This window comes from Carcharhinus amblyrhynchos, chromosome 12, assembly GCF_965287045.1.
Source record: "Carcharhinus amblyrhynchos chromosome 12, sCarAmb.v2.hapA, whole genome shotgun sequence".
NCBI lineage: Eukaryota > Metazoa > Chordata > Chondrichthyes > Carcharhiniformes > Carcharhinidae > Carcharhinus > Carcharhinus amblyrhynchos.
The window spans coordinates 20,874,798-20,900,657 of record NC_137335.1 but is presented as its reverse complement, the minus strand read 5'-3'; the positions used below and the strand labels follow the sequence as shown (position 1 = coordinate 20,900,657).

Below are 25,860 nucleotides of genomic sequence, written 5' to 3'. Positions count from 1 at the left end.
GGTGGGTTACTGTTACAAAAACATAGGAATTAGGAGCAGGGAAAGGCTATCCTGCCAAGTGTGCAGGGGAGAGGGGCATTGGTGGGCAGTTGGAGGGTCAAAAGGGTAGTCAGAGGGAAGTGAAGGAGACTGAAGGGGTGAGGGGCTAGTTGGGGATGGATGCGGGGGGGAGGCGGTGGTGGGAGTGTAGTCTGGGCATCGGAAAAGTAGCTGTGCTGGGGGGGTGGGGGGGAGGAAAGTTGATGGGTCAGAGGGTAGTCAGGCGGTGAGGGATGGGGGTGAATTAGTCATTCAGGAGTAGTTAGGGTGTGGAGGTGGGATGGCAGGGTGTCAGGATGTGTTTGGGAATCAGGAAGGTAGTCTGGGGAGTAATCAGGAGATGAGGCAATGGGGGGGAGGGTCTGAAGGGGTATTAGGAGGTGATGGACGCGGGATTGTAGTCACGGATTTGGGAGGGTAATCGGGACTAGTTGGGAGTGTAGAGTTGGGGTTATCACGGGGTCAGGATGTGTTTGGGGATCAGGAAGGTCGTTGGGGGACTGGTCAGGAGATGAACTAATGAGGGGAGTCAGGAAGGTAGTTAGGGGGCTGGTTGGGATTGGGAATGTAGTTGGGGTAGGGTTGGAGAGGGGGTCCATTGGGGGAGGGTGAGGGTCAGGGAACGAGATACCAGTATAGATACCCAGGAATTAGAAGTGGTTTTAATTCTGCTCACTTTCCCTGGGTAACTGCTCTGCTAAAAGAATCGGAACCATCCAAAGTTTCTGATTGAAATCAGGGGATCGGATGGTTCTCAATGCAGAGTAATTGCCCATCAGAAATCCTTACATTGGCTCTTCTGAGGGCTGGGGGATGGGAATTACCAGTGCATCTCCTGGGGGGTGGGGGGGATCCCACAGTGCATCTTCTGGGGGGTGGGGGGATCCCCCAGTGCATTTTCAAGGGGGTGGGGGGAGAGGGGGACTCCCATCCCAGGCACATCCCTCAGAGATCAGAAATTATGGGCCATTTAAAACTCCACAGTAAATCTGTAACAAATCTATGCAAAAAAATGGCCATATCCTAACAAGCTATGGAAAAGAAATCAACAAATCAGACAAATGTAATGTTTATTATGGAGCTTCTGATAGCTCAGTGGCATTATGCTATTGGGGGATGCAGAGCCCCCTTGTGAAATCAGGCTTGTTTCTGGAGTTCGGTCCAAGTGGTACAAGCGACACACACTGTTCACCTCCTATTAGCTGACGGGTTTGCAATCACTTTCCAGAAGGGATTTCTCATTCTTCCAAAAAGTGTCCAACACTTCAAAATGGCAGAGAAGTTTCTGAAATTAAAAACAAAAATAAAACATAACATTTCTAATTTCCATTCAGTTATAAATGATTTAATTGGAATCAGTAGGACTGGTGGCCACGGTGCCTTCTTATCCCAGGACGAATGTGATTTTTGTCTTTCACTCTGACCTAGGAATCTTGCTCCAGGCTTGCCAGCTTTACTTTGGCAGAAATCCCAGTTTCTGCCGCACCTTGGAAACAGTAAATGCTGGAGCTGGAGCATCCCGGAGGAATTTGCTTGCTTCTCCCATAGCTCCTTGTGGATTGTATCTGAGACACTTTGTCAGTCTCAATTTTTATTTTAATTACGTAGTCTGACATATTAATTGACAATCAATAGTTTACAAGGTGATGTGTTTCCCGGCTTTTTAAATTCATATCCACTGCTATTTATCTGAAGTTAAGTTTAAAGTTTATTTCTAGGTGTCACAAGTAGGCTTACATTAACACTGTAATGAAGTTACTGTGAAAATCCCCTAATCACCACACTCCAGTGCCTGTTCAGGTTCACCGAGGGAGAACTTAGCATGGCCAATGCACCTAACCAGCATGTCTTTCGGACACCCTTGCCAGTCTCAATCCAGCATTAAACCAGTTTCCATCTGATGTCATTCTGATTGAGTTTGCACTGAAAGCATTCGCACAGGTGAGGGGATAGGTGGTTACTGCAGATTGCCACCAGGGTGGTATGGTGTCACAGTGGTTAGCATTGCTGCCTCACAACACCAGGGACCTAGGTCCAATTCTGGTCTCAGGTCATTGCCTGTGTTTGCACATTCTCCCCATGTCTGCATGGGTTTCCTTTGGTTATACTGGTTTCCTCTCACAGCCCAAAAATGTGCAGATTAGGTGGATAGGCCATGCCAAATTGTTCCTTAGTGTCAGGGGGACTAGCAGAGTAAATATGTGGGGTTATGGGGATAGGGCCTGGGTGGAATTGTAGTTGGTGCAGACTCTATGGGCCGAATGGCCTCCTACTGCACTGTAAAGATTCTATGATGTGTTTGGTGTGAAGAGAAGACCAAAGTCTCAGGAATGTGGGAAAACTCTTTGCTGTTTCCATTTCTTCACTTAGATCCACACCCCAAACTCCTACGTGAACTCAGTTAATGATCCCCCCTCTCCAGATAAAGAATCTCTTACCTGAGAACTTTCTACTATTTCGGCATTGAGGCAAGATGTCAGACCTTCTTCAGCTCCCTTCATGCACTGAGTCCTTCCCAGTTCAACGTCCAGAATGTACAATAATCCACCAAGATCCTAGCAAAATACAGGTAGAGACAATCATTTATTCAGCGGTAATAACTTGACTTCAGTCTGAGAACCATATCTGCTGCCCTTAGCCTATGAATGCTCTTTCATGCTAAATTCTAGCTGGAGCTGTCAAGCATGGTAAGAATATGTCAGCCATTGTGAAGCAGTCATTCCCAGTTAACCCAAGTTTCTAGCCCAGGTCCATGGGAACAGGCAGAGGGGGGCAATTCTCCCAGCATGCTGTGCTGCTGGAGTAGTGCAGAGGGCCAGGAGGCAGCAATGCAGGCCGTTCTTCTGGCTTCCCACTGGGTACCATAGCCTCCGCAGTCTCTGTAACATAGATTTCCAGGATCTTAAGCTCTGTGCCTGAAGTTGGCGCAGAGCTGATTACTATATGGGAATCTCCATTTCAATGTCATTAACAAGTCCGGGACTGAAGTCTCTGGGCCCGCAAACATCTCCCCGAACCAGGAGTGGTTCCCTCCAGCGGGATTTACTCCTGCTCCTCACTAATGGGGAACAGACCACTCAACCCCACTGAGGGAAGAGAGGCCATTGATGCCCCCTACCAGGAGGTCAGGGTAAGGGGATGTGCCCCTTAGGCAGTGCCAGCCTGAAACCCTGGCACTGCCCAAGGGGCAAACTGGCACTGCCCAAGGGGCACCTTGGCAAGTCTACCAGGCATCGGGCTGTGCCAAGAAGGTGGGGCAAGAGAGGGTAGGGCTATTGGGAGAAAAGTTTGTAAGAGGGACCTGCTGCCACTCTGCAAGAGGATTGTGGGCAGAGGGAGGGAGCTTGGCAATGGGGGCTTGCCATCAGGGTGGGGTGAGGGGTCAAGACTGTTGGGGAGTGGGTCGGGACTGTTAGGGGCGATCATTAGATTGGGACTGCCAGTGGGGTGGAATCAGGAGATTGGGGCTGGCTGGATGGGGAGAGACATAGGTGCTGACCCAGGGAGGTCTGGGAGGCCAGCCGTCAGGGAGTTGTGGGGCTGGCCAACGTTCGGTAGGCCGGCAGAGAGGGGCCACGGCACCTGCGCCAATCCCCATGCTGACAGAACGGCCCATGCGCAGTGGCCCACTCAGCACTATGCTGCTGGCTTCGCAGGCAGTAATAGGCCCATCCATTGATTTCCAGAGTGGATCGCGCAGGGGCACAGAGTGTGGGAGATTCATTCTGGAAATCACGCTAAAAAAAGGCGGAACTTATTCCCATTTTCCCACACGTTGGGAACTTAGAATTTTTTTTGAGAATACTGGCTGTGTTCTCTATGCTGACGGGAAGCACTGAATAAGGCATCAGCTGTTTTTTGAAGATTAGCGAAGAGAGAATGTAGTCACGACTCGCATTGTGAGAACTCACCCATGACAGCAGACACTCCAGCAGAGCTGAGGTTGAAGTCAGGCACATGGACCAAGCCCTTAATCTACAAAAATCTATACCTGGGAAGTGCCACATACATTTCAAACATTAACAGACACAGGCAAGCAGGCTACGTCCACCTTACCCCAAAAGGGAGGCTCCGTGTGTGTGTGTGTGTGTGTGTGTGTGTGGGGCCAGCGGGGGGCACTGTTTGAGGAGGTCACTAGAGAAAACAACAAGCACGGCTCTTTCACTGAACTGTTGATTTGGGTCAAATTTGCTGGCGTTTGTGTAGAGATATAGAGTCATAGAGCAATGCAGCTCAGAAACAGGCCCTTCGGCCCGGCTGGTCGATGCTGACTATGGTGCCCTCCCAGCTAGTCCCAATTGCCCGCACTTGGCCCATGTCCCTCTAATCCTTTCCCCTCCATGTATTTATCCAAATGCCTTTTAAATGTTGCTATTGAACCTGCCTCAACCACTTTCTCTGACAGCTCATTCCATGTACGCATCACCCTCTGCGTGAAGGTCCCTTTTAATTCTTCCCCTCTAACCTTAAACCTACACCCTCTACTTTTCAATTCCTCTTCCCTGAAAAGAAGACCAGGGCGCGGGAATTTCTGGCCTCACTCATCCCGAAACATCCCAGCCGAGGCCAACGGGTTTTTCCATGTTCCGCCCCTCACCCGCACCAGTTCCCATGGCAGGCAGGGCTGTAAAATTCTGGCCTATGGGTGCGATTTTCCAGGCGTGCCAAAGCTGGAAAATCTCACCTGAGGTAAATGGACTTTTGCATTGTTCGTGTGCCGCCAGCTACAATTCCGGTGGTAGACCGGACAGGAGGATTCCACATCATGTGCAGTCAGCCTTGCTATACTCCTCATGATTTTATACACCTCAATAAACTTTGTTAAGAACGCTGGAGATATTGAGCTGTGTTCCCTGGGTAGTGAGCCTCCATTCTGTAATGGTAAACCTGCAAATGACTGTTCCACCATGATGTCCTGATGGTCTCTTCCTAATTGGCTGGTATTTTACCAGTGTCAGACGGGCACTTCAAAAACGGAGGAGACCACTCAGTAAACCTGGAGGCCTCCTTATAGGCTCAGGAGTGCAGCAGAGGGAATGCCTCCTGATCAGGCCCCCTAAGGCCCACGCAGGGCACCCCCAGCAGTGAGGCCTGCTCTTGCTGAAAACCCACACCCTGACCATGCCCTTGTCAGGGCCCGTATGATCAGACCTGCTGACCCACAGCCCCAACTTAGCTAAACTCAGGGTCTGTCCCTGCTGCAGTCCCAGTAGTGGCCACCACTCCCAGTGGCACTGCTGAGGGTAAAGAGCTGCCTGCCTCCTGATAGGCTGGCAGCTTTTGGCAGTGGGACATCCTGCCTGGGTGGGGTGGCATTGGGGGATGGAAGCTATTCCTTCAGCCAACTGATTGTCTGAACAGCATTATGTCTTCTGCAGACTTTTATTTCTTCCAGATTGATCATGCTTATCCTCATCCACCTCACCAAGCGATTGCTGAGGTTGCTAAGCAACCAGGACCCAAAACCTCCTGGTGCTTGGCCACCCGAATTGCCCACCCTCTCAACATCCACGAGTTTGAACCCAGTGCCCAGCAGCTGCAGCACGTCTCACTGTGCTCACAGTTATCAGTGCTGGTGAGAACTTTGAACCACCTCGCCTCATAAAGCTTGACTTCATCCTCAAGAACGTCCCTACATCACAGACCCTGCTGTGGCCATGGCAACCCAAACAATGCATAAACTGGCCAATTGTCAACCACCCTGATCAATCTGTCTGATGACAACTAAACAACAACAACTATAGGATTGACAAGCATTTAGAACAAAGAACAAAGAACAACACAGCACGGGAAACAGGCCCTTCGGCCCAACGAGCCCGCGCCGCCGTCCCACTGTCTCAGTGACCTATTCATGATTTTAGTCTAAGCCTAATGTGCGAGGATCAGGGAGGTCCAATTTAGGGACAATTTAGTACCCAATCAATCAGCCTAAAAGCACATCTTTGGGGATGTGGGAGGAAACCGGAGCACCCGGAGGAAACCCACACAACCACGGGGAGAATGTGCAAACTCCCACAGACACAGGCCCAAATCCATGTGTCCGCACAGCAACAGAGATAGTCTCTGAGCTGTCATGTTGCCCTCGAGATGGTCCAGTTTAAGCACACCGACGACATGAAGCAATAGGCAACTCCCGAAGCAACGTCCAAGAGCAGCCCACTACAACCTGCCGCATGCATGCCCCTTGCTGGACTTAAATGCCTGTGGAGACAAAAAAATTCATTATTAAACAGGCAAAGACTAACATCCCTGAGGCAAAACGTATTCCCGAGCCTACAATGTTTAGTAAGGCCTACTATATCCCCCTATATGTAGCCCGCTCATGTGGCTGTCTAAGTGACTCTTAAACAACCCTAGCGTGCCTGCTTCCACCACCTTACTCGGTAGTGCATTCCACACCCCCACTACCCTTTGCGTGAAAAACTGCCCTCTAATATTTGTCTTATACCTAGCCCCCCTCACCCTAAGCCCGTGACCCCTCGTTCTATCCATTTCTAATAGCGGAAAAAGCTTACCACCATTTACTCTATCTATCCCCTTCATAATCTTATAAACCTCTATTAGATCCCCCCTCAGCCGACGTCTCTCAAGGGAAAACAGCCCAAGTTCGTTCAATCTTTCCTCGTAAGACAGCCCTTCCATACCAGGCAGCATCCTGGTAAATCTCCTCTGCACTCTCTCCAGGATCTCTACATCCTTCCGGTAGTACGGCGACCAGAACTGGACGCAGTACTCCAAATGAGGCCTAACCAACGTTCTATACAACTGCAACATCAGACTCCTACTCTTATATTCTATACCTCTTCCTATGAAGGCTAACATACCATACGCTTTCCTCATCACATTCTGCACCTGCACCGACACCTTCAGGGACTTGTGCACTTGCACCCCCAGGTCTCTCTGCGTATCTATACTCCGGATAGTTCTACCTTTTATCGTATAACTCCCCTCCACATTATTCCGGCCAAAGTGCATCACCTCGCATTTCTCCGGATTAAATTCCATTTGCCATCTATCTGCCCAATCTACCAGCCTGTCTATGTCCTGTTGCATTGCCAGGCACTGCTCCTCAGTACCCGCCAATCCAACCATCTTAGTGTCATCAGCAAATTTGCTGATCACACCACCTACCCCCTCTTCCAAGTCATTAATATATACCACAAATAGAAGAGGTCCTAGTACCGAGCCCTGTGGCACACCACTGGTGACAGACCTCCAATTGGAAAAGGAGCCTTCCACTACTATTCGCTGTCTCCTCCTCCCAAGCCAGTTCTCCACCCATCTACATACCTGGCCTTGTATCCCATGAACCTTCACCTTTTCTATCAGCCTACCATGAGGGACCTTGTCAAACGCCTTACTGAAATCCATATAGACGACATCAACGTCTTGTCCTTCGTCAACCGTTTTTGTCACCTCTTCAAAAAATTCCACTAGATTCGTAAGGCACGACCTCCCTGTAACGAAGCCATGCTGCGTATCCCTGATCAGATTTAGAGATGCAAGGACTGATTAGGGACAGTCAGCATGGCTTTGTGAGCGGAAAATCATGTCTCATAAATTTGATTGAGTTTTTTGAAGGGGCAACCAAGAAGGTAGATGAGCGCAGTGAAGTTGATGTTGTCTACATGGACTTTAGCAAGGCCTTTTACAAGGTACCACGTGGTAGATTGTTGCATAAGGTTAAATCTCATGGGATCCAGGGTGAGGTGTCTAAATGGATACAAAGTTGACAGAAGCCAGGGGGTGGGTCTAGAGAATTGTTTTTCAAACTAGAGGCCTGTGACCAGCAGTGTGCCTCAGAGATTACTGCTGGCCCCACTGTTATTTGTCATTTATATTAATGATTTGGATGAGAATATAGGAAGCAGAGTTAGTAAGTTTGCAGGTGATACTAAGATTGATGGCATAGTGGGTAGTGAAGAAGGTTATCTTCAATTGCAATGGGATCTAAATCAATTGGGCCAGTGGGCTGACAAATGGCAGATGGAGTTTCATTTAGACAAATGCAAGGTGATGCAATTTGGTAGAGTGAACCAGGGCAGGATTTACTCAGGTAATGGGGAAAGTTACAGAACAAAGCGATCTAGGGGTTCATAGCTCCTTGAAAGTGGAATCACAGATGGGCAGAGTGGTGAAGAAGGCATTCGGCATGCTTGGTTTCATCAGTCAGAACATTAAGTACAGGAGTTGGAATGACTTGTTGAAGTTGTACAAGACATTGGTAAGGCCACACTTGGAATATTGTGTGCAATCCTGGTCGCCCTATTGTAGAAAGGATATTATTAAACTAGGGGGAGTGCAGAAAAGATTTACTAGGATGCTACCGGGACTTGATGGATTGAGTTATAAGTAGAGGCTGAATATACTGGGACTTTTTTCTCTGGAGCGTAGGTGGCTGAGGGGTGATCTTATAGCGGTCTATAAAATAATGAGGGGCTTAGATCTGCTAGATAGTCAATACCTTTTCCCAAAGGCAGGGGAGTCTAAAACTAGAGGGCATAGGTTTAAGGTGAGAGGGGAGAGATACCAAAGTGTCCAGAGGGGCAATTTTTTCACACAGAGAGTGGTGAGTGTCTGGAACAAGCTGCCAGAGGTAGTAATAGAGGCAGGTACAATTCTGTGTTTTAAAAAGCATTTAGATAGTTACATGGGTATGATGGGTATGGAGGGATATGGGCCAAATGCGGGCAATTGGGACTAGCTTAGGGGTTTAATAAAAAGGACAGCATGGATAAGTTGGGCTGAAGGGTCTGTTTCCATGCTGTAAACCTCTATGACTCTATAACTGATATTTATCAGAAGGCAGTAAGATATTCCTAAGGTGTTTGACGTAAGTATTATTAAACAGAATATGATTGAGTCACGTATGGAGATAAAAGGTTAGACGACTAAAACCTTGGTCAAAGACGAAGGATTTAAGCAGCGTTTTGAACAAAAACCAGGGCCAGTATTTTACATACCCATGACGCACACCCTCCTCCCCATTCCCCACCTCTCCCTCCACCCCTTCCTGCTTGCTTTGACGGGACAGTGATATCCCACCAGGCGTGGATCAGGGGTGCGTAAAATTCCAGGAGGGGAAAGATGGAAAGGTTTGGAGCACAAATCCCAGAGTTTAGGACCCGGGTAGTCGAAGGCAGTTGAATGTTTGGAGCGATTAAAATCAGGAGAATCTCAAAAGGCCAGAGTTATAGAGTCCCATATATCTCAGAGAATTGCAGTGCCAGAGAGGATAAGAGAAAGGGAGTGCGGGTGTGGAAGGTGGCGGGTTTGGGGGGGGTGGGGTGTGTGTGTGTGTGTGTGTGTGTGTGTGTGTGTGTGTGTGTGTGTGTGTGTGTGTGTGTGTGTGTGTGTGTGTGTGTGTGTGTGTGGACATTAAGACCAACAATGAGAACACAGATAAAACACCTGGAAGAAATCACTGTAACTAATTTTGATAATGCTCCTTCATTACGACATTCTCTGTGTAACTGGAGTAGACCCAAATTATTAACTGGGAAGGGGAGGAAGGATAGTTATAACACGAGGGACACCATCGCTCCCCTCTACCCCCTCACCGACAGGGTCAGGTTGGCATCCACATGGCCTTGCAAGAAGTGATAAGCCCTTCCCCGCTGCATACTGAATTCACCTTACCATGTAACAGGCTCAGAATCCTGGTCTAGTTACCTGCACCCGTGCCGAAACAACACGAGTGGCCTTGAAGAGGTGATCATCCTTGGAGAATGCGTTGAATGACTCCACTGCAAAATCTAGTGAGTCCTGGACTCTCTCGTCACCAGGATTAATGGGTTCAGAATCTGGCCCCCCATTAATGGCAGAGACTGAGATGAGAAAGGTGTTGAACAGGACCCAGCGGCACTGCCAGCCGATACCCATGATTAGTGAAGCAGAAGTGGAGTCACACAGTAACAAGCACAAGGAAGTCTTTGTTTGATTATTTGCTCACTGAGTGGGTGGAGTGCGTCCGCCTATTTTGTCCAAATAAAGATCACTGTGGGATTGTATACTGCTGCACAGATGGGCCTATTCTACATTTGATATGGTGCTGACTGGGTGAATAGTTAAATGATGTGGATGTGCCGGTGTTGGACTGGGGTAAACACAGTAAAAAGTCTGACAACACCAGGTTTTAGTCCAACCGATTTATTTGATAGTAAATGCACAAGCTCTCGAGGTTTCCCTCTTTGTCAGGTGAATGGAGAGTTCTGGCCTCGGACAGAGCATATAAAGCACAGACAGTTTAGAGATTACTGATTAGAATGCGAATCTTTACACCTAACCTGCTGTTCAAGTCCTAAAGTGGCCGACAATGTGAGTCTCTTTAACCTGTGATCAGTGCTCCTTCCACACACATTGTCGGCCACTTCAGGTCTTGAACAGCAGGTTAGGTGTAAGGATTCGCATTCTAATCAGTAATCTCTAAACTGTCTGTGCTTTATATGCTCTGTCTGAGGCCAGAACTCTCCATTCACCTGACGAAGAGGGAAACCTCGAAAGCTTGTGCGTTTACTATCAAATAAATCGGTTGGACTAAAACCTGGTGTTGTCAGACTTTTTACTGAATAGTTAAATCACAGGGCAGATCACTAGTCTATTAATTCAGAAACTTGACTAATGTTCTGGGCGTTTGGGTTCAAACCCCACTACGGCAGGTGGTGGAATTTGAATTCAATTTAAAAAATCTGGAATTAAGAATCTACTGATGACCATGAAACCATTGTTGATTGTCAGAAAACCCATCTGCTTCACTAATGTCCTGTAGGGAAGGAAGTCTGCCATCCTTACCCGGTCTGGCCCACATGTGACTCCAGAGCCACAGCAATGTGGTTGACTCTCAACTGCCCTCCAAGGGCATTTAGGGATGGGCAATAAATGCTGGCAAGCCAGAGACACCCATGTCCCACAATTGAATAAAAAAACTGAGTTACCAATTGATTGTAACTTCTACAATTGCTCAGAAGTGGAAATTTACCTCGCATGGAAACCATCCGAAAATGTGATGTTTTGACTGGGTTACGGCAATAGTTACCCAGCCCTGACCACACACACCCACGTCCGCACCCTCAGACCCCAACATCTTTTAAAAGATGCCCGATCTCAGTGCAGATGGCTTTGCCAGTATGTTTAGACCCCACTCCTCAAAATGACAGCACGGAACAACCCTCCTTTTTTTTTAACAAGGTGCCATAAGATTTGGAGAGAACAGCTTCCTGTTTCTCCAGAGACAAAGACGTCAATTCTCAGTAAGATCCCGACATTTTGCCATTTTTTGGTAAGATTCCACCCATGTTCCCACCAGTGCTCTGTACAACTGAAGCACAGTCTCCCGACTTTTGTAATCAATTTCCCATCACAATAAACAATAACGTTCAATTAGCTTTTCTGATTAATTGTTGTACTTATGTACCAGCTTTTTGTAATTATAGAGTCACAGAGGTTTGCAGCATGGAAACAGGCCCTTCGGCCCAACTTGTCCATGCCGCTTTTTTTTTAAACCCCTGAGCTAGTCCCAATTGCCTGCATTTGGCCCATATTCCTTTATACCCATCTTACCCATGTAACTGTCTAAATGCTTTTTAAAAGACAAAGTTGTGTCCGCCTGTACCACTGCCTCTAGCAGCTTGTTCCAGACACTCACCACCCTCTGTGTGGAAAAAATTGCCCCTCTGGACACTTTTGTATCTCTCCCCTCTCATCTTAAACCTATGCCCTCTAGTTTTAGACTCCCCTACCTTTGGGAAAAAATATCGACCATCTAGCTGATCTGTGCCCGTCATTATTTTATAGACCACTATAAGATCATCCCAAGTTTCCTATGCTCCATGTTTGATGCAGTAGGACACCCAGATCCCTCTGCATGCCAGAGCTCTGCAATCTCTCACCATCTCTTTAAAGGAGAGAGATGCCTTTAGTCCTTTATGGACTTTGAGTAATTTCTTTCCCTGTCCCACTGCCATTGATAGTAAGGTTCTGTGGGTGGATGAGGTGCCTGCCTATTGCAGAGTTATCGGTTAAGCAAATCAGTGTCCATCAATGGTATTGTAAGTGGAAAACAGCAGAGCTGCTGTAACTCCCCCACCCCACTTTGGCTATTCGGCAGTCAATCAGATAGATGAAGATATCAAGGCTAAACATGTCTTTTGTTGATTGGCAGAAGCAGGATTGCTTCTCCAGATCCCACAGCCTCCCTTCCTCAAGCATTTACCTTCCCCTCCTGTTAGATCTTCCCAAAAACGCATCTCTTGCTGGTTAATAGGTTTGACAGTGTGAGCAATAGGTAAAGATGTTGTTAACACATATATTTGTAGAGCATAGAGAAATAGCTTGAAGTTAAATAGATTGGATATAGTTAGGCATATTGATAACCCACTTTATGGAAACAACTGTGAGTTTAGTCACAAACATAGGACATAGGGTTCGATGCTGCTAACACAGCAATAATTAGGGATAATAAAAAGACTGCCTGTAATGTAGAGATAACATCAGAGATGTGATGTGCAGTGAAGCATGTGAGAAACACAGCTCACAGTTAAACAATTTAGTCAAGTCAAGTTCTGAAGGAGCAAGATTTTATTTGACGTTCTTGCAAGACCGGGTGTCTAGCGAAATAGGCACACCTCACATAGATTTACAGCACATTTTATACCTTTTTTACAAGCATTGTGATGGCTTTGCAATGTGATGTTCTCTCCTAATTGGTGGTCCCTGTCCCATCTATGTGTTGACATTCTCCTATTGGCTCGAGGTGCCCTAAGTTCCTATCCCATCTAACAATGTCTCCTGTTATCACAAGAGTGCATTAGCAAACTCATCCATCTTATCCAATACTGTTACATGTCCAGTTCAGATTGGCAGTAATCAATCCTTTGCCAACTTAATCACTGCTGTCCCGACTATCTCAGTGACCCCTTCCCCCTTTTATGCTTAGTTGTATAAACAACACATCTTGCAGACCATTTGCTTTTTATAACGTGGGCCTCTTACATTCCTGCAGGATGTGGTGTATGCTTCACTGCACATCACATCTCTGATGTTATCTCTACATTACAGGCAGTCTTTTTATTATCCCTAATTATTGCTGTGTTAGCAGCATCGAACCCTATGTCCTATGTTTGTGACTAAACTCACAGTTGTTTCCATAAAGTGGGTTATCAATATGCCTAACTATATCCAATCTATTTAACTTCAAGCTATTTCTCTATGCTCTACAAATATATGTGTTAACAACATCTTTACCTATTGCTCACAATTCCCCCCTTTTCTTTTTAATTTGTTGTTGACACATCCATCCATCCTCACATTTCAAATTCCTGGAGCATTTGTTCTGCTATTTTATTTACTTCATCATCCAGTTCATTTCCAATTTTCAATAAATTCATTCTCTCTCCATGATGTACCGTAGACATTTTCTTTGTTAGTGTTGTTTCAATAAGCCTTTGGACCAGTCCCCTTACACAGGGGATTATGCAACATCCCACGGTTATCAATATCCTTGCCATTATTATTAAGGAAGTTAGTACTGACACCACCATTCCTTTCCATTTTCCAAACCAGGATTCTAACCAGACAGTGAATACGTTGTTTACCCCAGAGTTTTCTGCTATTTCCTCTGCTAAGGTTGTTAGTCCTCGTAAGGCTCGGGTTATAGAGCCATCAGGAGCCGTATTATTTGGGATAAAGGTACAACACTTTCCCCCCAACATTACACATACACCTCCTTTTTCTGCTAACGTCATATCTAAGGCTATCCTATTTTCCCACGCCATTCTACTAGTGGCGTCTAGTTGTTCCGCCAACCCCTTGACAGCATCCCTGGTTTAGTTAATGAATCTCTGTTGTATATAATATATATAATTTATCCAATCTACGTTCTTATTTATTGTCACCCACCAAAACAAGGATTCAAACCCAGCTGTAATTTGATTTCGAGCTTTAAATTCATCTGGGACTCCCCGAGGCACTCCTATGGGATCTAGATATATCTTTTCATCAAAAGAAATTCCTATCACTGATCTCTTATTTTTCCTTATCTTTTTCGATTCTTCAAATGCCAGGGTAAATGGTATAGCCAATTGGACAATTGCACATGTACCTTTCCACTGGGGGGGTAGAGTTGGCCTCAGTACCCTTCCTCCACAATACCACCATATATCTGCTCTGGGGATTTTCAATGATGAATAGTTCCCTCCCATTCCGTTCTCTGTAATGCTCCTGATCTCTGAGCATGATTCTAACTCCCCCATATTATGAGTTAACTCTGCCCCTTGTCGGTTCACACATGAAGTGTGATTCACAACAGCAGTGAGAAACTGAGGGGGAGTTTTTAAGTTCTTTGCTTCCACGGGAGGGAACATCAGGGATAGGGATGTGCAGTTCGGATTGCCCCATGCTTCCTTTTCTTGATACAGGGCTAACATGCACTCCACACCTCTTCTGTCGCGTTTCCATCCCAGAGGGAAGGGTACTATTTGGGCCACTGGCCTCCCAGACGCACAGGCATAGCAATTGCTTTTATTTAAGCTTTTTACAGTGTATTTAACCCATTCTACCCAGGCATTGGTTTCCTCATACCCAGTCTCTATTTCAAGGGTTTGTTTTAGGTTGTGTATTTCTACTACTTTTACTGCCCTTGGGTCGTTTTGGGGAACCTTATCATTCTGGTCGGGTGTTTTCAAATTTTTATCTACATAGATTCGGAAACAACATTTCAATTTACTATCTTTTCCTCCCTCCTTCACCCTAATTCCAAATACTGCCTGGTGCAATTGGTAGTCTCTGGTCCAGTTAACCGTAAGGAAGGGTCCACCAGCTATGGAGTACCAGGAGAGGTTCTTAGGATCTAGAACTGGACCGTTTACTTTTTTTTTCCGGTCCATTTGGTCCCTTTTATTGTTATATATATATATATATATAGGATTGCATTTCTTATCTAAGCATTCTGACCTGGACTGCATATATTTCTGATGAAGGGATATTATGGAAGGAAGTCTACCCCAAGGATACTTTCCATCAGCATAAAATTGTAAGAATTCCACCGAATATTTTCGCTGGCTCATCAGATCTCCACATACTACCAAAAAACATAGGTCAGTCTCTACCACCTGTGTTGTAGGGAGATCCAGAATCGTAATTGAGCTTATAGTATTTTTCCTTTCCTTTTCTAATTTATCTAAATTATATCCCATACTTGTAAGTACTTTCTGAGACAAGAGGAAGGAAAGCATTATCCAGGTTACCCCTTCCATTCTATCCCTTTCTCGTTACCTTTTAGGAGAGAACTTATTCAAAACAGTTTCTTTCCCGCGCTCACGCCGCTACTAGAAATTGATTATTTAGAGTCTTTTAAATTTCAGCTTTAAAGGTTCTTCAGTTGGTTCGACCTTCCACGTGTCGGAATTATCTGGAGGTTTTACCAGTCCTTTTGATTCTAGTATGATGTGTCCACCCCTTTTCAGCAGTCCTGATTGCTGTCTCAGTTGTTAGGAGTGCTTGATATGGTTCCTCCCATTCCAGTTGCAGCTTAGTTTCTTTCCATGACTTTACCAGGACCCAATCTCCCGGTCGTATTGTATGTACCGTGAAGTCGAGGGCTGGAGTCTGCGACAATAATCCTTGTTTCCTAAGGGAAGATATCGAGGAGGACAGGCCCAGTATATATTTCTTTACAAATTGATCATTCATTTCAGGAACCGGTAACTCCCCGACTGCCCCCATATAAGGCAGTCCAAATAGCATTTCATAGGGGGATAAACCCAAATCCTTTCGAGGAGGTGTACAAATACGCAAAAGCGCTATTGGTAAGCACTTAGTCCAAGGGAGTTTCGTTTCTATTATCAGCTTAGATCCTCTGTCCACTCTAAAACATTAGGTTCTTCTTCTAACAGTTTCAAATATAGTTGTTTAGTTTTCTGTGCGTACCCTTCGATCCACAATCTACAGTATCCTACTAATCCCAAGAACCTCCTAAGTTCCTTTTTAGTCCGTAGTATATTTAGATCTAGGATTCCTTGTATTCTTTCTGGATCTATTCTTCTCCTTCCCTCACTGATTAGGTGTCCAAGGTATTTAACTTCCTTCTCTATGTACTGCAGCTTTTTCTTTGACACCCTGAATCCCTGTTGTCCCAGAAAATTCAATAAGCTATTTGTGGTTTCTATTACCTTTTCCTTTCCTCCTCCTGTTACTAGTAGGTCATCTACATATTGTAGTAACGTGATTTCATCAGGCTTTTTAAATCTTTCTAACGCCTGCTTTAAGACTTGACCGAAAAGATTTGGGGACTCTGTGAACCCCTGTGGGAGCACTGTCCACCTGAACTGTTGTTTCCGTCCTGTGATAGGATTTTCCCACTCAAAAGCAAATAAGTCTCGACTTTCTTCCACCAGTGGGCATATCCAAAATGCATCTTTTAGGTCTACTACACTGAACCATCCATGATCAGGAGGAATCTTGCTTAATAAAGTATAAGGATTAGGGACAACGGGGTGTCGTGTCTGCACTATCTGATTCAGGGCCCTTAGGTCTTGTACCAGGCGGTACGTTCCATCAGGCTTCTTTACAGGCAATATAGGGGTATTATAAGGGGACATGCAGGGTTCTAACAGTCCATCTCTAACCAATCCTTCAATTACTGGCTGTAATCCTTTTTTCCCTTGCAAAGGTATAGGGTATTGCTTAACACACACCGTCTCTCCTTTTTTTTTAAATTTATTTGCAGAGGAGGAACGTCTAATCCCCCTCGGTTTTCCTCCCCTGCCCAGACTATCGGGTCTATTTGCTGTTCCTGTTCGTCTGTTAATACTGCCAATGGTTACTGTTAATTGGTTCTTTTCTACTCCAATTGCCAAACCCAATTTAATTATTAAGTCTCTGCCTAATAAATTACTGCCAACTGCTGGTATGTATAAGAGTTGACCCTCTATCCGCTCAGTCTGATATTTAAGCATAATCGGTTCAAACATGGGGACTGTAAAACCTTCCCCTTTCACTCCTGATACCATTAATTTTTTATCGATTAACTTTATTCCTCTCGGTATATAATTCAGAGAGGATCTAGTGGCCCCCGTATCCACCAGAAACACCGCATCTTCTTGTTGGGGACCCACCTGCAGATTTATCAAGGGTTCCCGGTGGATTCCCGGGGGTAGGAACCCCTGACCTCCCTAATCTTCATCCATACTCATGAGAGGCACTACCCTCTCTTCTCTTTGTAATTCAGGGCACTGTCTTCTAAAATGTCCAACCATTCCACAGTGATAACACCCCTTTTGGGTTTTTTTTTTGTTACCCCACCTTTTAGTGCCCCACCTTTTCTACTTCCGCGCACCTTCCGTTCAACATACTGATACCCTCGTGTCCTTTCCTCAGTTAGGGGATTTACCCTCTTTCTCACAATCTCATCTACGGTTGCTACCATTATCTTTGCCTTCTGTTTCTCTGTCTCATTATCTCTCTTCACAAATACCTTCTGTGCTTCTCTTAACAATTCATCAAGTGGCTTCTCACTCCACCCTTCTATTTTCTGAATTTTTTTTTTATCCCCACTCCACTTCTTAGTGGAAGTGACTACTTGTTCAATTAGTCCAGCTAACTGATGTATTAACAATACTGCTATTTTCTTTGTTTGGTTTCTTTTTTCTAACTCTCTAATCTGTGATTCTGACGTTTTAATTCTCTCCTTGTCGTCAGCCCAGTTTTTTTTTTACCCAAGACTGAGATGTGTTCAATGAATCCAGTTTAAACCTGTTTAATTAATTCAAACTAAGAGAATTCCAATTATCTTAGTTCCGTCCTTTTTTTCCCAATCATTTCCATTGTTGATCTAGTGGGTGAAATGGATCCCACCCCTAGGTCGCTCTTATCACAGTCCGGTGATACCTATCAGGGGTGATCAGTCCCCTCCGTACCACCGCTTACACTCGTGGGCTTACACCCTTAAGCTCACACTATTAAGCCGGCTTTCCCTTCTACTCCGGCAATCTCTCAGACAGATTCTTTCTTACTCTCATCTGAACATCACATCCCAGGCATCCTTTTCTAGCCTTTACACTCACTTCAAACTTCTGAGCTTCGCATAGGGGGCTACCCCTCTTAACAACTGGTCTAAGGCTAGGTGTAAAGACAGACACCTCCTTATCTGCACGTGCTCAGCTCAGACCTCTCACACACTCACACTCTTTCATCACAGATGAGCACCTACTGTACTTTGATTCACTCCCTTAAATTCGGTAATCTATTCCGGAGCTCCGGTTGTGGCCATTCAACCGGACCCGTAAACAGATCCCAGGTTTCAGCACCAATTCTTGTAGGTAAAGATACCTCTGAATCCAATTGTGAGTCAAAGTACAGCAGTTTATTTAACAAAAGCCTGATTCAGAAAATCCAAAATAAGATTTATTTTTATCACCTTTAAATATCCTCACTAAATCAAGACCCTTGCACATTCTTACAATTCTGGTACAATAAAACAAAACATCACTTGGAACACAGATGCACGAAGAAATACTGAAAGCATTCTAATGTGCAATCTACATGTTTAATTATTTCTACAGCTCTGCCTTTGTAACCAACACAGGCAAGTACAAAATCAAATCTACTGTTTGCCTAACTGGTTAACTCTCCTCACAACTTTAAGATGCAATGTAATGCCACCTTTCCCACTTGGCAGAATTCAAATCTCTGTCCGATCCCTACATAATTTAGTAAACTTAAAGCAATTCACTTTGATTGGCTATACCTATTACATCACATGAGGGTCTCAATTACACAGTTACACCCTCTCTCTCTCTCTCTCTCTCTCTGTACCATACAGAGTCAGCCTGCTTGTCTTTTTTTTTAACCCTTTACTGGTGGGAGCTCACTGGCCTCTAATAAATTTGACCTGTTTGATTTGGGTGCCCCATGCCGTGACAAATCCCCTTCTCTCTCAAACAGTCATATAGTCATGCACAATTCCAAATACATAACCGCTATTAGCATTCACCCCGCACCTCAGTAAAAGCCTATGTCAGGGTTCCCAGTTCCACTGACATACTTCTCTCTACTCTTTCTGCTCCCTCATCACATAACCTCCCCCGCAGCCCCGAAATTAACATTATCCAGCAACTTGCATAGTCAATTCCTTTCTGGGACACCGGCTGCTTCTATCTCACATATTCATTAAGAATATGACAAACCCAATCCTCCTCCGATCCGTACTTTGGCCAGAAGACAGACGGACTCCGGATTGCTTCTTTCACCCAAACAAGACAACAATATCCTCTCATTGTCGTCTTGTTTTTATCCCTAGTACAGCTACTAGTGCTCAAACCTTCCAACATCCTTCCCAACGGACTTTCTGGAGGGATGTTCCCTGGGGCCCCAATCCTGACACCTTTCCCGGGGGACTTCTTCCAACTACCCCCATTTTTCCATGGTTTACCGACCACGACCCGGTCGCCAAGGCAATACTTAAAAGTCACTTTTCTTACCTTGGTCCGTGCACAGCGTTGCCCGACCACACGACGGTGCCTATCGTATCCCACTTACTCGTTCAGAACAACTTTCCTAGGATTCTTAACAGTCAGTGGCAGAGAAGCCCACCGATGAGCACCTGGGACCGTTCAATTTGGAACGGGACGCGTCTTCCCAGTTGTCACCGGCAACCCCCCTACCAGGGATGTTAGGATCCCGGACGAGCCCCCAATTGTGAGAAACACAGCTCACAGTTAAACAATTTAGTCAAGTCAAGTTCTGAAGGAGCAAGATTTTATTTGACGTTCTTGCAAGACCGGGTGTCTAGCGAAATAGGCACACCTCACATAGATTTACAGCACATTTTATACCTTTTTTACAAGCATTGTGATGGCTTTGCAATGTGATGTTCTCTCCTAATTGGTGGTCCCTGTCCCATCTATGTGTTGACATTCTCCTATTGGCTCGAGGTGCCCTAAGTTCCTATCCCATCTAACAATGTCTCCTGTTATCACAAGAGTGCATTAGCAAACTCATCCATCTTATCCAATACTGTTACATGTCCAGTTCAGATTGGCAGTAATCAATCCTTTGCCAACTTAATCACTGCTGTCCCGACTATCTCAGTGACCCCTTCCCCCTTTTATGCTTAGTTGTATAAACAACACATCTTGCAGACCATTTGCTTTTTATAACGTGGGCCTCTTACATTCCTGCAGGATGTGGTGTATGCTTCACTGCACATCACATCTCTGATGTTATCTCTACATTACAGGCAGTCTTTTTATTATCCCTAATTATTGCTGTGTTAGCAGCATCGAACCCTATGTCCTATGTTTGTGACTAAACTCACAGTTGTTTCCATAAAGTGGGTTATCAATATGCCTAACTATATCCAATCTATTTAACTTCAAGCTATTTCTCTATGCTCTACAAATATATGTGTTAACAACATCTTTACCTATTGCTCACAAAGCATACACCACATCCTGCAGGAATGTAAGAGGCCCACGTTATAAAAAGCAAATGGTCTGCAAGATGTGTTGTTTATACAACTAAGCATAAAAGGGGGAAGGGGTCACTGAGATAGTCGGGACAGCAGTGATTAAGTTGGCAAAGGATTGATTACTGCCAATCTGAACTGGACATGTAACAGTATTGGATAAGATGGATGAGTTTGCTAATGCACTCTTGTGATAACAGGAGACATTGTTAGATGGGATAGGAACTTAGGGCACCTCGAGCCAATAGGAGAATGTCAACACATAGATGGGACAGGGACCACCAATTAGGAGAGAACATCACATTGCAAAGCCATCACAATGCTTGTAAAAAAGGTATAAAATGTGCTGTAAATCTATGTGAGGTGTGCCTATTTCGCTAGACACCCGGTCTTGCAAGAACGTCAAATAAAATCTTGCTCCTTCAGAACTTGACTTGACTAAATTGTTTAACTGTGAGCTGTGTTTCTCACAACAGTATGACTTTTAGCGGTTGCCTGCTGCTGTCTGGCCTCATCCTGTCCTTTGCAGGGAGGAGGCGTACCTGTGACATTTAAACAAGGCCTGGGAATTAAAATATGCCAGGCCTGAAATCCAGACAGGCAGCAGTGTGTTTTACACTTGCTGAACCCTCCAACTTTCCTGAACTCTGTTCCAGGTTAGAATGAACCCAAAGGATTTTCTTGTTAAATTGTCCATCAGGCATTCCAATTAATTAAAAGTAAATTAACCTGCAGAACGTTAGTAAGTAACACCGAGGAACAAGCAAGCAGGCGGAAACTGAGAAATTCAATCATCTGATTTTTATTTTAAACAAAACTATTGATCCTAAACTGATGATCAGGGATGTCATAGAATCCGTACAGTGCAGAGGAAGACATGTGGCCCATCGAGTCTGCACCGTCTTTCTAAAAAAGCATCTCAACCAGTCCCACACCGCTGTCTTATCCCAGTAATCCCAAACATTTATCATGACTAATCCATGTAAATCATACATCTTTGGACACTAAGGGACAATTTAACATGATCAATCCACCTAACCAGCACATCATTGGACGCTAAGGGACAATTTAACATGGCCTATCCACCTAACCTGCACATCTTTGGACCTTAAATTGTCGCCTTAAATTGTACCAAAGAATTTTTGAAGTTGGTTTGAGGTATTGTCTTGAGTCTTGCTCCAACTGGACATTTAACCGGTAAGAGAGATAGTAACTAAGCCATAGAAAGGTCATCCATAAAAATCCGTGTCCTTGCTACAGACATTCTATCATCCATGTGTGGCGGTCTTGTGTGCAGAGTAGTATGTTGTGTATGTGGGGAATGACACTCAGGCACACCCAATAAACGAACGTAACTTTATTGTGGTGTATTCTCTCTTATACCTGCCGTTTCTGTTGCCTGCTCTACATCGCATTGCATCACTTCCTTGTATATATTAATTCAGCAAGGCTCTGCGATGAGCCAAAAAGGACAGATATATAACAGGCTGTATCCCTCCTCTGTGCTGAAAGGTACGATATGCCTTCTGATACACCTGAGCGGTGGAGTCTTCTGGTTAGCTGTGATGTCCCTCAAGCCCTCTGGTGATCTGTTCCAGGAATAACTGGCTACAGAAACAGATGTAAGCATATGTCCTGTCTGCTTCATGTGTCTCTATAGGTGCAGGAATGGCAGATTTGCCATGCCACTTTCAATAGCTCTTCAGCTTTGATCCATAGAAACCCTACAGTGCAGAAGGAGGCCATTCAGCCCATCAAGTCTGCACCAACCACAACCTCACCCACGGCCCTATTCCCGTAACTCCTCATATTTACCCTGCTAATCCCCCTGACACTATGGTCAATTTAACATGGCCAATCAACCGAACCTGCACATCTTTGGACTATGGGAGAAAACCAGAGCACCCAGAGGAAACCCACACAGACACGGGGAGAAAGTGCAAACTCCACACAGATAGTGACCCAAGGCCGAAGTCAAACCCGACTCCCTGGTGCTGTGGCAACAGTGCTAACCACTGTGCCACTGTGCCACCCTTTGAGATCACCCAGTTTTGAGCCATTTCAGCCCAAGAAAATGGTAGCTTTTCTGTTTGCCATTAAACCTGAAGTTATCTCAGCACAACTACCCATCTGTCTACCCTGAATTTCTTAGAGCACCTACCACCTCCTCCTTCTTGCTCACATAGCCCAGGTACATCCCAATGGCCTTGGCCTCATTCTTCCTAGCCCAATAAAATGAAAAGTGACGGAAAGAGGAGGCAATGGTCAAGTGGCATTACCGCTAGACTATTAATCCAGAAACTCAGCTAATGTTCTGGGGATCCGGAATCAAATCTCACCACGGCAGATGGTGGAATTTGAATTCCATATAGAATATTATGAAACAATTGTCGGAAAATCTCATCCGGTTCACTAATGTCTTTTCGAGAAGGGAATCTGCTGCCCTTATCTGGTCAGGCTTACATGTGATTCCAGAGCCATAGCAATGTGGTTGACTCTCAACTTCCCTCTGAACAAGGGCATCTAGGGATGGGCAAGAAATGCTGGCCAGCCAGCAACACCCAGGTCCCACAAATGAATAAAAAAAGGTTGAGAGGTGGAGGTAGAGAATGGAAAGAGAAGGAAAGGGAGAGAATAAGAGCAAGAGGCGAAAGAGTAAGTTAGTGATATTTAACTTGAAGTAAGCAGGCAAGTAGAGGACAGGGTTAATGAACAAAGTGAAAATAGCAAAGGTTTAATCACAGTTATTAGGGATGGACAAGAAGTATTGATCTTGCCAACAATCCCCATATCCCAGAAGCAAATAAAGAAAAGTTAGTTATGTCAAAGTAATTCCTTGCTAAGCAGCTCCTGATTATAGATTTACAGTTGAGATTGTATCTGGTGTTGACAGAAACTGGTAAGGCCTATTTAGAATTAACATTTAGATAGCTGATACGTTAACAGCATTAGATAGCAAATCTGCTGAGTAGATTAAAATCTATCCATTGTTTGCAAGGTTTGTTTGACCTCACTTTAACAGTTGACTTGGCTGAACAGATTGCCTCACCTTGTTTTGATACCCTGAAACAGCAGCATAGTGAACCCAGTTTAACTGTTGCCAGAAACCCCCGTTCTTGTGGGGTGAAGTGAGTTATATGCATTCGACTTCTCCCTTTCCTAACTATTGCTTGAGTTACAATTCTTCTGGGTTGGCCAGCTATTTAAGTTTCTTTGAAGTCCCCTCCTTGGTCAAAGGCAAGTCCTCAATTCAAACCTCAAAACTGCATCCAGCATGACTCAGCGAAGGAGCATTAACATGAGTATTACATTTTACTTTTCTACCTGGTTCGACTGTGTTTTTTTTACTTCTTGCTGCTTCATGTCCCCAGGCTACGCTTTTCCATGAATTCCTCAGCTAATGTACCACCCCACACCTATTCCAGATTGGAATGTGGTCAGATCACATCAAATGGAACTTTTCATCCCATGCAAGCAGGTGGAGATTCTATCATGGCCAGATCCTAGTCATGTTGGCCCTCTTTACACCTTGAGTAAGTTTACCTATACCCACTTTACTATTTGGCATAGATTATACTCAAAATAATCTTTCAATTCTTCATCTTCCTTGAGTGTTTAATTTGATCCAGTCTACCCTTTGGGCAGAAATTTCCTATCCTGCCAACCACGGGAATCATAATGGGCGGATCATGCAAAGGCCTTTTGACCTAGGGCAGGATTTTCCAGTCTCGGGGCAAATGCAGCTGGAAAATCCCACCCAATATCTTTCTAGTGAGGTCTACGTTATCTGTTTTAAAAGTACCTGTGCCTCCTTATATAGTTGTTTTCTCCTTGCATATCTTTTCCTGGTCCCACTATTTCTAAATGGTGAGTTCCCATTACTGTTATATTTAATACTGAAGATTTTATTTGTTCTCCTAAACCTTTTCAATTTAGGTGAGTTAACTTCATCACCAAACAAGTACCAAGGCCCAGCTTGGCTGGTGGTGAGAAAGGCCCTCCCCATCAGATCCTTCCTGCGCACCCGGAATCCCACCCTCTCTGTAAGTTCTCTGGTCTCCCCCTAGTGTGTTTCCTGCGGTGGGAGTTTCGCTGGTGGCAGGATCTTCTGGATTTCCTATTGGCTGCACCCCATGCCATCGGGAAATCTGTGGAGGGGTGCGGCATTGGCAGGAACAGAAGATCCCACTAGCCAGAGAATTCCGACCATGATCTTTGTAGAGAACCTGATTATTATTGCATTTTGTGTGGTGGCCTTTTTGGGAATTTTGTAATGTTCTTTCAGATAGTCAATCAATATATTTTTGCAAAAAAAATCAATTTGTCCATTCAATATTTTACTTTGTATTTTGCCATCTGAATTTTTAACTGTATCTATAAACTTATACATACACATATGTATTGAACATAAATAAATAATATCTAATAAAATATGTTCAGTTCTGCAGAAAGGTCATTTAGATCCAAAACATCAACTTGATTTCTCTCCACAGAAGCTGCCAGATCTGTTTTAATTTCCGATTTCCAGCATCTGCAGTACATCTCTTTGAAATAATTAATAATTTTGTTCCAGGGAGGACGTGAATGCATGAGATGGGGTACAGAAAAATTTCCGAAGGTTTTGGAGGTTTTTAGGAATGAGTTAAGATTGGGATTCTTGGAGGTTGAGTGGAGATAGAAAATTTGACAGCATGATTAGGAACAATATATTCCCATCAGCAGAGAGGGTCACTGAGAGGAGGGCATCAATTTAATGTAACTAGTAAAAAAGATTAGATGGAAGTTGGGGGGAATTCTTTCACCTGGAGAATGGTGAGGTCTAGAACTCTCTGTCTGAAAGTGTGCTAGATGTTGGCTACAGTTAAGAGGGCCAATGGGGGTCTTCCTCTGGATTCAGAACCCCGGTGGCGGAGGTTCCTCCTGTCAAGAGTTGCTGGCTAATCAGAGGCGGCTCAGTGGCACAACGTTGTCTCACAGTGCCAGGAACCCAGGTTCAATCCTGGCCTGGGATGACTGCCTGTGTGGAGTTTGCACATTCTCCCCGTGGCTTTCCACCGGGTGCTCCAGTTTCCTCCCACACTCCAAAAATGTGCAGGTTAGGTGGATTGGCAATAATAAATTGTCCCTTAGTGTTCCAAGATTTGTAGGTTAGGTGGATTAGCCATGGTAAATGTGTGGGGTTAGAGGGATAAGGCAGGGAGAGGGCCTGGATAAGGTTCTCTGTCAGACAGTCGGTGCAGACACGATGGACTGAATGGTCTCTTCTGCATTGTAGGGGTTCTAGGATTCTGTGAGACTGGTAGCTCCACATTGCCATTAGTACCATGAGGGAGCGGTGACAGCTGTTGGCAATACACTTC

The 25,860-nt window shown here is 44.9% G+C and overlaps 1 protein-coding gene and 1 long non-coding RNA gene across 2 annotated transcripts in view; one reads left to right on the top strand and one right to left on the bottom strand.

Annotated features, from left to right (window-relative positions):
- LOC145350562 (uncharacterized) overlaps window positions 1-25,221 on the top strand; it is a 34,543-nt gene extending 9,322 nt beyond the window's left edge. Inside the window, exon 3 of the long non-coding RNA XR_013888223.1 lies at window positions 24,437-25,221. This is a non-coding gene — a long non-coding RNA (uncharacterized LOC145350562). The remainder of the gene's footprint in view (window positions 1-24,436) is intronic.
- On the bottom strand, window positions 1,134-9,982 carry LOC145350560 (cystatin-like). Its single transcript, XM_080199761.1, has 3 exons — window positions 9,712-9,982; window positions 2,478-2,594; window positions 1,134-1,324 (listed from the first exon to the last, which is right to left on the bottom strand). Exons 1-3 carry the CDS (start codon window positions 9,919-9,921, stop codon window positions 1,238-1,240), a joined length of 414 nt encoding a protein of 137 aa, XP_080055887.1. The 5' UTR covers window positions 9,922-9,982; the 3' UTR covers window positions 1,134-1,237.
- Window positions 25,222-25,860: the final 639 nt, after the last annotated feature.